This window comes from Gambusia affinis, linkage group LG05 (genome assembly GCF_019740435.1).
Source record: "Gambusia affinis linkage group LG05, SWU_Gaff_1.0, whole genome shotgun sequence".
Taxonomy (NCBI): domain Eukaryota; kingdom Metazoa; phylum Chordata; class Actinopteri; order Cyprinodontiformes; family Poeciliidae; genus Gambusia; species Gambusia affinis.
Window position 1 is genome coordinate 20,391,206 of NC_057872.1, and position 14,724 is coordinate 20,405,929.

General features: G+C 38.2%; 2 protein-coding genes across 2 annotated transcripts in view; both read right to left on the reverse strand.

Annotated features, from left to right (window-relative positions):
* Nucleotides 1-14,688, reverse strand: LOC122831118 (threonine--tRNA ligase 1, cytoplasmic-like). Its single transcript, XM_044117070.1, has 14 exons — nucleotides 14,659-14,688; nucleotides 10,682-10,863; nucleotides 10,492-10,606; nucleotides 9,639-9,760; nucleotides 8,715-8,823; nucleotides 6,698-6,844; nucleotides 6,515-6,613; nucleotides 5,116-5,151; nucleotides 4,844-5,013; nucleotides 3,834-3,996; nucleotides 3,226-3,363; nucleotides 1,729-1,833; nucleotides 612-712; nucleotides 1-106 (listed from the first exon to the last, which is right to left on the reverse strand). Exons 1-14 carry the CDS (start codon nucleotides 14,686-14,688, stop codon nucleotides 1-3), a joined length of 1,623 nt encoding a protein of 540 aa, XP_043973005.1.
* Nucleotides 10,739-14,724, reverse strand: part of rprd2b (regulation of nuclear pre-mRNA domain containing 2b) — a 24,703-nt gene continuing 20,717 nt past the window's right edge. The window contains exon 11 of the transcript XR_006370558.1: nucleotides 10,739-10,863. The gene's annotated coding sequence lies outside the window, so the exon portion shown is untranslated. The remainder of the gene's footprint in view (nucleotides 10,864-14,724) is intronic.

Sequence of the window (14,724 nt, forward strand, 5' to 3'; positions counted from 1 at the left end):
TCACCATTTGCCTCCAAAGTTTTCAGCCAGTATGGCGATCATTCTCTCCAGTGACCCCAGTACAGCCCTGTGGATCATCACTGGTCTGTGCAGCTTTCCGTCTCGTCTGAGGAACGTTAAACGATGATTAGGTCACAGTCCAAATCAATGGGGAGGGCAACTTTAATGATTTTTTTTTTTTAAAAGAGTCAATATCTGCTGAAGCAACCACAACAAATCTATCTGCTTTTATGTTTCTACTCTTTTTTTTTTTTTCCCCTCTCAAAAAATTAAATAAATCACAATAAATATATGTGCTGCAGTAGGATTCCTCTTTGCTGAGTGATTTAAAAGACTTTGATGGAAGCAGATTAACATGAAGCAAAGCGAGATCAGAAGCAGTATCCTCTCTAGAGACAAAAAAATTAATCAAAACCCAATTATTCACGACTGAATTAGGCTTTTCTTAACTTCTGTCATTTTAACCTGGACATTACAAGACTTTACGCACAAAAATGCGAGTTCAAAAAAAATGACAAGTAGATGGGAGGACCCTGGTGGTTTAAACCAGCACAGATGTAGGAATGTTTTAGAAAGCGAGAGCCAAAGGCAGCAGATCTGAACCGACTCACCCGACATACTGAAGGTTGAATCTGATGGGCAGCTGGAAGTCGAGCTGGATTGTGGCACACTGGTGTTGTCGGCCAATTGCATCTTTAATCTGGATGTCGATCTGAAAAGAAACAGAGCACCGTTTCTTAATGTCTGGACTTCACTTCTGCTTTTCAACAAAGCTGATTTTAGAGCCCTTAAGACACCAGCGGCAGCCCAAGTACATTTTTGTGGACTGAACTGGTTACAAACTGGTTTCTGGGAGAAGCTGCAGTACCCAATTGTGGCCAACGTGGCCCAGCTTCACAGCTGTGAGGAATGCGAGTTAGAAAAGCACAGGACTCTGTGTGCATGTACCTCACACATGACCTGACTTTCCTCCTGCTCTCAGCCTGGACATGTTTGCCTAAAGCCAACATCCTTCTGCGACTTGTTCATCAGTTGCACAAAAATAAATACAGTCCCAAAAGAAAACAGAGCACATTCCATTTTAACAATTTCTAAATTTATATGCAAAACTCAGAAGCCAATGAAAAAAAAAAAGAAATCTTAATTTAGATTTTACTGCTGTGACGTGCATCGTTTAGATCTCACATTTTCTCTGCACAAATCCAATCTGTGGAGATGTAAAGGGAAAGGCAGCTCCACACTGAACAGAAAATGGTGACAATATAACAATAAAGCAGTAATACAAGGCTTAAGGCAAAAGTGTTTTAAAATCTGTCACAGACAACTAAAGTTAACAGAAAAGAACAACTATGTATGTTTTAAAGCCCACAAAGCTCTTACCCTGAAGATTTAGGGGTATACTTACAGATAAAAACATTTTTTTCTGGGTAAAAATTGATTCTGAACTCGGTCAACCTGAAATTAACCCTAACTAGGAATAAAGTGCTTAATTTCAGGTGCTGCGTATGCTTTCTGCGAAGTGGTATCTTCCATTTAGATGTTTTTGTCTCTAATTGAGTCTGGAAAGTTTTTGCATGCTTCATCAATTCACCTCTGAGTTGCAAAACTGCACAACCCGTTATACTTCTTAAATCTGTATTGGTTTAGAAAGATCCTGATCAGTGGATCGATAGCTGTAGCTGCCGTCAGTAAATGTTAGCACCTTTCTCACCGCCCCTCCCTGCTGACCTTTGGTCCGTAGAAAGCTCCATCTCCAGGGTTCAGCTCCCAACGTTCGGCAAACTGCTGCAGACTCTTCTCCAGCTGCTGCTCGGACACAAACACACGAGACGACTGGAGATGAGGCGGCGAAGGAGAACATGCAGATGATTAATTCTCATTATTAGCAGCATTTTGGGCTCTGAGTGTGAACTGTGGGAGCTCATAACACTGATGTTAAGTTACAATGAACAAAATTTCCTCTTCAAGACAGTGGAGGACATTCATACATGTATGTCAGGTATGAACTGGTTCTGCACTAGTTCTTGGTTTTTCCAAGAACTGTAGGTGGGCTTATGAAGACCCGACAGCCAATCAAAATATCTTGAGCGGGAAGTTTTATGCTTCCTTGAACAGATTGAGATCGGTCTTTGAGCAATATAAAACATGTTGATTACATGTCTCGTTACATTTTAGTTCTTCTTGTCACCTTAAATCCAAATAAGCTGCTGCTGGCCACGCCCACTAATTCAAAGTTTACACTCACTCATGAAAGTGGCTGCAAACAGATGCGCAGTTATATGACTGTACATGTTTAAAAAGCAGAAATGGAGCCTCCTGCACAATCAACAAGAATTCATAAAGTGGTTTATTTATGGTCAGTTACAAAAAAAATTAAAAATTTTTCCAGTAGCCATTGCACATAACATGCAGCGGTAAAACCAGCTGGCCAAATATTCTGGAGCTCCGTTTGGGCTTCTAGATGGCGACTGGGATAAGCTGGGGTTGCTAGGAAACGGGGCAATGCCTATGGCTTGTCTCTTAGCAATCATTTTTGAAACTGCTTATTTTCCAGACAGCAAAAAATATTAACGTATTGCCAAAAACATCTCGGTCTTAGAATCAGCAAAGACCCAAATGGAAGTAGAAAAACATGCAAAATGTGAATTATCTATAATCGGTCTCCTTTAAACTCTAAAGTTGGTTTTGTTGTGAGCTACCTAATTCAGAACCAAGAAGATGTTAGAACAGATTCAGTGGTAAGAGTTAGCACAGGTATAACATGAACTCTCCTTCCGTCTCCCTTTTCTTTATTTGAGGAGTTTCAGGTGGTCAGGAACCAAAACTGAACTTAAATCTCCTGCTATTCACTGAATTTATAAACATCCATTTCCAACAAGGGTTTTAAACCCACTGCCTATTCTCTTTCATGTTATCAAACTCTGCTAGTAAATACTTCTCCAAGCATTGTGTTTTGCTTCTTCCAGCGCTTTTAGAATCACATTCCATTAATGAGTGAAGTTGTTGATATTAAGGTATCTGTTTGCATTGAAACTGGGATTAATGATGTGATTTGTGTGGTGAGCTGAATCCTTGAACTGCAATCCTGAGGAGAAATTAAAAACTAGCTGCATAAAACATTAAAAATAAAACAAGGACATTGCTCAGAGCTAAGAACTGGTGAAGCACTTGAACCAGTTTGGAAACACTCTATCAGGGTCTTCTTTAGGGAAAGTGTGTGCTTGCCTGTTCAGCGTGGTTCCACTGTTCAGGCTCCCCCAGGCACGGAGTAGGACGTGTGGACAGCAAGCAGTGGAAGGAAAACCCAAACACTTGATAGACGCTCCGAACAAAGTCCAAACAAGCCACAATCTCCTGTTCCAGCTGCAGAGAAAGAGCAAAACGGTGGTGTGAGGGAGGGGGCAACAAGAGGACAGGGAAGTGTCCAATAATCAACCGAGCTGAGGTAAGACAGAGGAGTTCAAAGGGTTAAATTCCTAATCACTAGCCTCTGAAATGCTAATAATTATCATGTGATCTCTGAATTACCGGGCCACAACCAGAGACCTGGAGAGCGGATATGATGGAAGAGATCCAGGTCTGGATGCAGCAGATCAGGATGACTGTACAGCTGCAGCGCCACACATGTGGAGGTATTATGTTTGAACAGGACAAAGAGTCACATTCATCCAGCCGGAGGCCTCCTGGAATGCCTCAGGGGTTATTTGTACAGCCCATCTAATTACTGTGCCACATGTGTCTCCTTTACAGTTTAAATTTAATTGAAGCACCTCCAGAGATACAATGTGGCTTTAATAGATTTAAAAAAAAACAAAAAACCAAACATGTTCTACCTGCTCCGGTGTGCAAAAAATGTGTGCGTCGTCCTGGCAGAACCTGCGGACGCGAGTCAGTCCTCCCAGAGCTCCAGACAGCTCATTGCGATGCAGAGCCCCGAAGTCGGCCCAGCGCAGAGGAAGCTCCCGCCACGAGCGAACCCGATGCTCAAACATGAGACTAAACCCAACAGAGCAGAGTCGGTTACCATGGAAACGTCCAAATGTAGAAATGAGTATGATATAAACAGAAATTCAGGTGTAAAAGCGGCAACTGATGTAAAAGCTCACACAAAATGTTCTTAAAGTGTTAAAAGAAATATATAAAAAACAAGATTAACATCAACAAAAATAATACTACATATTAGAAATGGACAATAAAGCAATAACAATATATATTGCTATACACTCATAATTGATAAACAGATAATACTTTAATAGAATTTTCAATAATTCTACTGATCTCCAATCCAGAAACGCACAGCATTCTGGGAGATGTAGGCAGAGGAAAGCAACTCAACCTAAGCAAGGTTGGTGGAATCAACTAACTTGCTCACTCTTTGGTTACCTAGCAACTCACTCACTCTTTGGCTACTTAGCAACAACCCACTTGAGTAAGAAGCCGTTTCACGTTTTGCCACTCATAACCGCTAATAAATAAACAATTACGGTGTGGAGTGAAAACTGGGTAAAACAGGAAACATCACATCACAAGTTTGGAAGTAAATCAAGTAATTAAAGCAAAAACCTAATCAATTATTATCAATATCAACCGATATGAAACACTAATATGATGATCAAAATATTGTGTATTGTATAGCTGGGCACAAAAACAGATGTGGAATAACAGCGGAAATGGTATTTAAAAATGAGCCAAGAGCAGCATGGATGTTAACACTTATTGTGTCTACATCACCATAAGCAGTGATGCAAGGATCTGCGGTAACGCTCCTTTGTGCATTTAGGATGCAGCAGTCTGTTGCTGAAGAAGTGCTGTGTGTTATGCATGTGTGTGTTTTTGCTTTTACCAGTGTGCAGGACAGTTCATGGGCTTCAGAGCGAAGGTCTGAGCGCCCTCCGAGGTCACGGTGAACATGTTCTCGCTGTAGTGCTCCCAGTGGCCCGAGCGCTCCCATAAAGCAGTGCTGTAAAGAGTCGGGGTCACGACCTCGGTGAAGCCTCGCCTTCGGTACTCGCTCTGCGAGGGGTCGGAGAGGGAAGGATATGTGCAACAGTGAGCGAAGGAGCGGGTCAAACTGTCACAACAGCGTCATGATTAAACCAAGACTAACATCCTGACCACGGACACACACTCGTAAATCTTCAGGGTCATAAACTGAGCACATTAATGGGAGAATTCAGTTCGCAGAAGAAACAGTCATTACCAAGAGGAGCGAATGAAAAACCTTCAGCTGCCGATTCTCATCCAACTTTACTGCAATCACACCAAGGCATGTTTTGCATTTGGATTCAGCAAAACCTCATTAAAAGGGTAATTTTTATTAGCAGTCCAAATATGCAGCTCAGCTATTGTGGCCAAGTATTGCTGCGGCTTCAGATCTAATTTCTAATGTGTCTAGAAAAGAAATTAACACTTCAATCCGTCTTAAAGATGGACAAACATTTCCTCAGACAATGTGCTCTTTTCCATGTCAAAGTTTGTTTCTTTATATAATACCTGCCAGAATATTGAGCCAGATGTTACAGATCTATGTATGTGTAAAAAGTTTCTATGTACAGAGATCTAGTCTTTTAAGACATCTTTAGTTTATTTAACTTTACGAAAACTGTAAACCTTCTGCATTTCTGGGTTTTCTTCAAGTTTCAAAAGGTTAAATTTAAGGTTTTAAAGACCTTTATAAGACCATGATGGCTTACATGTAAAATCTGCACAAATGACAAAAAACCAGGTTAACATGGTCATGTAATAACTTTAAAATTCTGACTTTTATGTATTTTTGCAAAATTATTGTTGCTTAGCTTGTTTTTATGCAAAATGCATAACATTTGTCCAGGTGATGTATTTTAAGCCTGAAGTCTCAAAATTAAATAAAGCAATTTGTGTCCCTTTGACATTTTGACTGACACATTATTTCACAGTTTGTAATATTTTATCTCCACTTACTAAAAATCTACCAACTTGGATCTAGATTTTTTTTTAAAGTCTAAAGATTAGATTATTACATTTGAGACCAAAGTCCTGGATTTTTTAAATTACGTATCTTGACAATAAATTACAAACCTTAATTTTAAAAAAAATTGACGGTCTACCGTAGTCCAAGAGCCTTGTATAAAAAATAAAAAATTAAGATAATCTGTTGATTCAGTATATTCACCATATTTGACTCCAGTCATTCATGTGACTTTGAAAAGTTGTTCAAAAATATTAGTTTAGTTTAAAAACATAATTTATTTGAAACATCACAGATTTGATGATTTTATTTACTGTTATGTATATGTATATATATATATGTAACACCATATATGAAACTAATTTGTTGTCTGTTGACTCTAAATGTTTGGCATAAAATTAACTCCACCTGAAATTAACTACAATAAAGAACTAGTCTTTATTTTTTCCAGCTATCTGAAGCATAAAATTATGCATTTTTGACTCCACTGTCTCTGCCAAACATAATGAGTCTATTTGGTTATAAAGGGGCTATAAGTAGTTTAAATGTTTATAAAAAGTAGAGCACCTTAATAAAGTCAGTGAGTGTGTTGTAGATGTGGGCTCCTTTAGGCAGGAAGAAGCAGCTGCCTGGGCTCACATCGTTGAAGAAGAACAACTCCTGGTCCTGAACAAAAACACAAAATCTATTTACCGATGAGAGGAAGTCTAATTTTACAATTTCACTTCTGTAATGCATCTCTCATCTCACTGTTCCTATCCGCCGGTGGTCTCTCCTCCGCGCCTCTTCCTGCTCCCTCTCCCACTCCTGCCTGTCCTTCTCTCCTGGAAACGCCACACCTAGCAGACGCGTCAAGCCGCTGGAGTCCGACTGGTTGGACACCGTGATGGAGGACAGCTGGGATGAGAGAAAATAATGAGCGAACAAACAGATGGCAACAGAGGAAAGGAAAGTGACAGGCTGGCAAAAAAAAGGGAAGAATGTGATATTTATCTGATGGAAAGCATTGTGTTAGCGCTTGGAACAGGAATACGGCCTCTGGCAAACACAACATCCTGTCACCAATATTTCCAGCCTCATGCTGTTGTGGAATTCCAGTCTGCCCAGTGACAGACCAGCACAGAACCAGAGCCACGGATCAGAAAAATCAGGTAAAATGAGAGTAGGATGGAGTCATCTGATTATAATGTGATCAAAAATTCTCAATCACATTGTTTGAAGCATAAAGAAAAGACCAGAGGTATAAAAGAAAAGAAAGTGTTTGGCTTTCTAGAGACCAGTTATCCATCTTGATGCTGGAATTATAAAAAGGCAAATGCGTGAAATTACAGAGAAGCTGAGCAAAGAAAAATGAAGAAAACAAGCAGAAGACAGAAACGGCCACGCACCTGCAGCATCTTAAAGACCTTGAGGAAACCTGTGTGTGGGAGGAGAGGCCCGTCACACACCGCTAACCTGTCCCCACATCTGAATCACACACAGGATGACAGCAGGTCACATTTTTGTTGTTACAAAATAAACAAATAGAAAGCAAGGCAATATGAACACATGCCTGTAGACTGTGACCGTGGGGCCGTTAATCTGCTCCTCAACAAGCTGCATCCGCAGTTTACTGTCCTATAACACACACACACACACACTGCACTATTAAAAAACACAGATGCATCATAAAACAAATGTCATAGTTATTAAACTCAGAAATAAACTATTAGAACTAAATATGTGGCTACAAGACAGAGTATCACCCTGACAATAACAAGAGAGTGCTTAAAAAAGGATACTGTAAGAAATGAAATATTACTGCAGGGTCCCATTTTTTTCCCTGAGTTCTTAAGTCTTGATTAAATTCGGTTTTCTGTAGTATGAAAAGCATTCCTCCTTCTAGCTGCTCAGCACAGGAACATATAACAGAAGAGCCAAACAAAACAGAACAAGTTGTTTTAAAGTATTTAATTAAATTGGATTGATGAGGATGCTCCAACATGTCTGACCTCAAGCGTTTCTGTTCTTGCTTTAGTTTGTAATCTGTGCAAAACAATCTGGAAAAGGTCTCCATTTCCTGATGAAAGAAGTGCATGGAGGGAAATTTACAGACTTGCATCTGAGCTGAAACCTGATGTTTATTAAAAACACCACGTTTGCATCAATTTAATCAAGCCTATGAATTCTACATCAAGACTTTTTGTCAGTTTCCCTTGCCTTTAGTGGATCCTGGTGATTTGAACTTTTTCTGTGATTGCACTCCAACAGATTTTCTTTAAATTAAACTGGATGAACTACTATTACTGCTTTCTCTACTCCTTTAATTTGTAACCAGCAATTCATCAGATACCCAACAATTTCCACTGCAGATTCTCCTGCCAAGGCAGAATCATCAAAGGTAGTTGTATATCTACCTGCAAAAAACTATTAATCAGTAAAAGAGTTCCTACAGAGCAGCTTGAAGTGCTGCATCTCTCAACTCTTCAAAACATGGGAAAAGAAATAAATTTAAAACGTATCTATATGTGATTTAGGCTCCGGTATGAAACAATTGATTAGTAATTGGGACTTTCCAAGGTCTAAAAATTTTAATTACTAAGTTTTGGACTTTTTAAGATGTAGGTTGTGTGCAGCTATTTAAACGATTTACAGTGTTGGATGGCAGGAGGATAAATTAAAACAAGGGAGAACCTGTTTGTGCCTGATGTACAACATATTTAACTGCAGCATAAATGATAAGGTCCCGCATAAGAACATTATGAGACATACAGCAATAATTACTGACCTGAAACAGTTCATGAAGCTCTTCTGTGTTCATGTTCAGTCCGATTAAAGGAAGTTTGAGGGCTGCAGCCTCCTTACATTTTGCCTCCACATCACTCAGCGACAAGGAACTGAGGAAGAAATGAACAAATTAAAACTTAAAGCTTCCATACTTTCCCAGACTCGTTGTGTTTTAGATTTTTCCAATACTTTATGACACTGAGTACTAAAATATTAATCTAGGTCAGCTTCTCCATCTTTATTCTAAAAAAAAAATCATGAAACTAAAGGAAAATAAAGGGTCATTTCACTTTTTTGGCATCTAGATATAGTAGGATTGCATGAAATCTCTAGAAAATCTAAACAGGACTTCAATACATATCCTTCATTTGAAAGTTTATTAACAGAAACTTCACTTCACATATGCAAAAACAAAAAAAAAACTGCAAAGTGTAATTTTTCCGACTTTTAGGGGCCATAAATTTAGTGGTAAGTGACTAAAATGAGCATTAGGTTTAATAGAAGGTCAAGGTTTGATGGGGCGTAACAAAAGAAAACCCCTCAAAAAGTTTATCCTCTTCATAGAAATTAACTGTTTTCCATAATATTTTTACCTTCGGGATAATAGAATTACAATTTAGAAATTAAAGCTTTTCCCCCACCCCCATACATTTTATTTTTTCTATATTTATGCAGACTTGGAAAATAATCAATTCAGATTCCATAACTTTCCAAAGTTTTCAAGACTACACAAGAATGCTGAGTGTGTAAAGACATATTCAGGAAATGTGTCAGCAAGTACAGATAAAATAGACATAATGCACAAATAAGAAAAACCACAGCATAAAGGGCTTCTGAGAAAATGAAACTAAAGATATCTTCCAACTTGCCGAGCTCAGCGACTGAAGCTGAAAAAAAGCTCATGTTTACGAAGGACAAGTCTCACCTGCTGCTTGGGACATGGTCGCAAAAAAGTCCAAGCTCCGACGCTCCTTCCCTGCACACCTCTGCACCAAACACCCCCTCCAACACACTGCCAAGGACACACGCTCCTGTCCTCCATGCTGCCTGTAAATTAGTTACAGAGTTTATTCGGCTCACAGACCCGGAGAGTTTTAAAAAAATAGAAGGCCTCCATAAGGTTTACAAAAAAAAAAAAAAAAAAATAATCAAAGTTCACAGAAGTTCACAGAAAAAAATTACCTTCTGGGAAACCAAACCAGTCAGTAAAAAAAGTTAAGAAAAATTAATGAGCTATAGATTAAATACTGATCTCACAGATACTTAGAGAATAAAGAAGTATGACAGTAAATTGAAATAATTTGAGAATAGAGTTATGAGAATAAAGTCAGTGCTGGAAGAATAAATCGGTCATAATACGAGTAAAAAGTTGTAACAGTACAAGAGTAAATTCATAACATTTCCAGAAAAAAGTCATAATATTAAGAACGTAAAGTTGTAATCTTAGGAGAATAAAGTAGAAATTTTCACAAAATATAATCTTGTGAAGTTATACTTTGGTATCAGTTTTACCAATAGAATATATTTCATCTTTAAACGCATCAGCATCAAATTATTATCAGGAGGAAGATTTTGAAATTACTGTTTCAAAGAATGAACCACACAGACTGAACTGGTCATGTTTTATCAAAGCTCTGCTCTTATTAAAATGACGTTTTTCTAGTAATTTTATGACTTTCTTTAGGGAATATTGTAACTTTGTTCTACCAGTATAACGGCTTTATTGTGGTAGTATTGACTCCACTCTTTGCCTGTCCCTAATACTCTGTCGTACATACCTGTCTCCCTTCAGCCGAGTCAAACCCCAGAAGCTGCAGTTCACAGTCTGCCTCTAGAGGTCGTCCCAGCTCCCACAGCTCCCCATTCACTTTACACACCAGGGCTCCTTTCACCCTGAAATAAAACATGGGTTTACGCCTGCAATCATGCAACACCTCTAAAACATTTCTGCCTCTCTTGTGTATTTACCTCAGACTCTGTGCAACATAATGCGGTGTGGTTACTCCAGCTGTTGCCTTCACCGTCTGTCCATTAGTTAGGCGGACGGAGAGAGGGCTTTCTCTAACTTCACGTCTCCTGTTCTTGTCGCTTTGTTCCCTGAGAGACTCAAAGACTCGCAGGCGCTCAGACAGGGCTGGAGACAACTGGAGCTGCAGAGGAAAAATTAAAATATTTTAAAAAGTAAGCAGGCAAATCGTGAAACATGACGAAAGTCAGGGAATGAGTAACGGTCATTAAAATTAACACCATTTCATCCTTTCTGTTGTAAATCTTATCGTAAAGCAATGTTTTTGCAACAGGAACTCATATTTTCACCTTCCTAAAGTAATGGCCCAAGTCACTTTTTTTTTTTTGCCAAAGGTGACTTTTTTTGTGCTTAAAGCATATTTTGGAACGAAAGAGGTGGCAATTGTTTTGCCAAAATGGCTTACCATTATAATAGGAAGGTGACGACATGTTAAAATTACTGTTCAACTCTTAGCTGAGTATTTTATAAGGCTCAAGGGTTTGGAGAATAATAAGTTATAATGTTATTTCATTTGTTACTCCCTGCCAAATAAAATGAACATCCAGTCATCATGATGACACAAAACTGTGGTTCTCATACATCTGGTGGTCCTCAGGCTTCCTCTAGTGGCAAAAATGTGAAATTCAAACTTTACGTCTAACCAATAAGGTGTAACCATCACAGTGGTGCAACACATTTTTTATTTCAAGGTTCTGGAATCAAATTTCTGGAACTTGTATTACTTTAATCAATTTTCTTAAATGTACAAAATAATGTTCTGAATATTTGGCAGATATTTCCACAGAGGTTGGGTTTTAAACACTGGACATCCATCAAACGTAAAAGGAATGAAAGTGGTAAAAAAAAAAAGGGAACAAAAGGGAAGAATGGTTTAAAAAAGGGGAAAATAATCAACCTAAAGAAGAATGAAAGTGAGAGACAGACAGAAAGAAAAAAATAGAAGGTAATTCATTAGGAAACAAATGGAGGAGGGATAGAATGGAAGACCGAAATAACCAAAAGATGAAATGAAATCACAAAAGGACAGAATTAAGAAGGAAACATTGGGAATAATAGAAGAAAGAAGGAATGAACAAAGGAACAAAATGACAAAGAAATAACTGGAGGGCAAAAGGAAAAAAAACTGTTGAACAACAGGAAGGAAGAAAGAGAGGAACAAAGAAACAAATGGAATATTGACAGAACAAAATAAGATGGATGGAAGTAAGAAATGTTTTTAAAAACAATAATCTTTTTTCCTGTTTTGCTCTAAAGCTATAACCCCCCCCCCCCCCCCCCCATAAATCAATTTACACATTCATCCAGACTGTGTTGTTCAAGGAAGCTACAAGATCCTGGAATGTAAATTTTAAAAAGATGTGCAGTGGAGAATATCCAGAACAATTTCAGAAACTGGAGTGAAAGACAGTGAACCAGAAAAAACTCGTGTTTGATTTCTCCAATGCTTTTAACACAATTCAGCCTGATTTGCTTGGTCAGAAACTCCAGAAGACAAGTTGAGACCTCAACAATCATGTTGAAGGAGTATGTGTCTAGCCTGGTGATCAGCAGCACAGGCGCACCACAGGGAACTCTACTCTCACCATTTAGATTCACTCTGTCCACTTCTAACTTCCAGAAGGAAAGAGTCCTGTCATCTGCAGAAATACTCAGATTATTCTGCAGTCATCAGATGCATCAGAAATGAACAAGAAGCGGAGTACAGAGATCTGGTGGACCACTTTGTGTCATGGTGTGGAAACAATCAACTCATCTCTAACGTGAACAAAGATGGTTGTAGCTTTCAAGAGAAACAGGGTTAGAGCAAACTCTATTTCCATCATGGGGGGAAAAAGTAGAATTGGTTGAGGAATATAATTACCTCAGTGTCCACCTGGACAACAGACTGAACTAGAGATCCAAAAGAGAAGCATCTACAAGAAAGGACAGAGCAAGCTGTATTTCTTAAGGAAGTTGAGGTTCTTCAGTGTTTGGAGCAAAATGCTGCAGATCTGTTCTAGATTTATCTAGAGAATATTGTACAAATGAGATTTCTTTATAAAATGAAGAACATTACAGACAACCCCATGACACTTCTTTACAACAAGACTGTCTTCAGCCAGAGGCTTTTTCAGACGTGAAACAGTAATACTGACTCCTACAGGAGATCCTTCCTGCCATCAGCATCTACTTCTCGTTGAAGAAATTTCAATAATATGACTTAAAACAACATTTAATTTTCATTTGGGACTAATAAGGTATTTTTGAACCGACTTTTGAAAAAGTACTGGTGGCTATTTCAACTGCATCACCATTTGCATTAGTCCAGCTAGAAAACTTGAATTTCGTTGTTGTGGAACATTAAAGGCACAATCTCTTTGCAATAAATGCAAAACTTTATTCCATTGACAATGGAATGAAGTCATTCATTCCATGAATAACTATTATAATATTGTATTATTATAATAGTTATAATAACATAACTATTATTAACAATAATAGTTATAGTTATGCTATAACTATTATCAATATAAGTAACCGACAATGGCAATTTGTTTTATTTGTAGATAAAAAGAATGTCAACACATTGCCTGCCTGATACATTTGGCAGATATTTGTCATTTGGCATTGAGTAGGTAAACCAAAGAGACATATCTGCAAGACGAAAAGCATTTCTGTGGCTATGCTGACAGTAAAAGTGAGGCTGGGTCCATTTATCATTTAAACACATTCAGGCAGACCTCAGAGGACAGTCAGTCTCAGTGCTGATATAGTAATAGTAACCCTCCACTTGAAGGCTCCTTTAGACACAGTTTGCATGGCAGAGCAGATCGAAGCACAATGGATCAGTCACATGAAACGTCCAAAGTACCATAACAAATCCTACAGCTTCAGTCAGATCATTTAGGTTTACAAATGCAAAAATGTTATGCCAAAAAAGTGGCAAAATTCAAATCCTAAAAGAAAAAACATTATCATACATGAAAATGTTGACCTTGAGAAATGATCTCAAATGTAGAATGCCAAGCTGAAAAAGAAAGTGCTGCATCATTGTAATAACTAGCACTGGCATAACATCATGAACAGTATGGGTGCCCTGAATTTACAGATCCATGTGGAAAACAGCAAAGAACTTGTGTATTCTGCCACCTTTCTTCAAGATCCAGCATTAACTTCTACATCAATCTGAAACAGTAAGTCATCTGGTGGATTTTATCAGATGGTGGTTTAAAAACGTTCCTTTCTTGGGTCGCTTTTGATTTATTTTGACCACTGCAGACTTGATCACACCAGAACAGCTGCAGTTCTGGAGATGATCTGACCTACTTTAGTAATCAGTCTCATCCTTATGAAGCCCAATTTTCCTGCTGGTAACACTAAATCTGAGGTGAGAGTTATCAGGCTGCTTAATATTGTTAACTAATGTAAATCCTAATGTTAAGTATTGGAAATGAAAATATTCTGCTGAGGAATGTAGCTAAATGAGAACACCCACAATCCCAGAAAAGTCAAAGTATTATGCAAACATTTTGTAACTAGTGACAATATTGACACATAGTATGGCTTTAATTTTGGGGTAGCTGAAAAAGGGAATATTAATTAACAGAAAAAATAAATAAAATTTGGTTACATCAAATATATTCCTATTAAATTGCTCTTTTTCCCCAAAGGACATTTAATTTTATATAATTATCAGCAATAGCAACCCGTGTAGTCAATAATAAAACGCTTAAGTGCGTAATTACACTTGATAATAAATGTACAAAATAGAATTTGTTTACACACATATTAAATGGACATCAGTTTCAGCTCATGACATGACGACACACAGTAAACACACTGCTCTGTATGCTGTTAGCATCAGCTAGCTTCCAGTTGCTACAAGTTTCCGCACCTTGCTGTACCTCCTTCGTGCGTGGAATAGAGACCTACTCACGAGCAGCTTAAGCAGCTGCGCCACCGCCATCCTGAACGCACCTGCCCAAAAGTTTATTTACAAGCA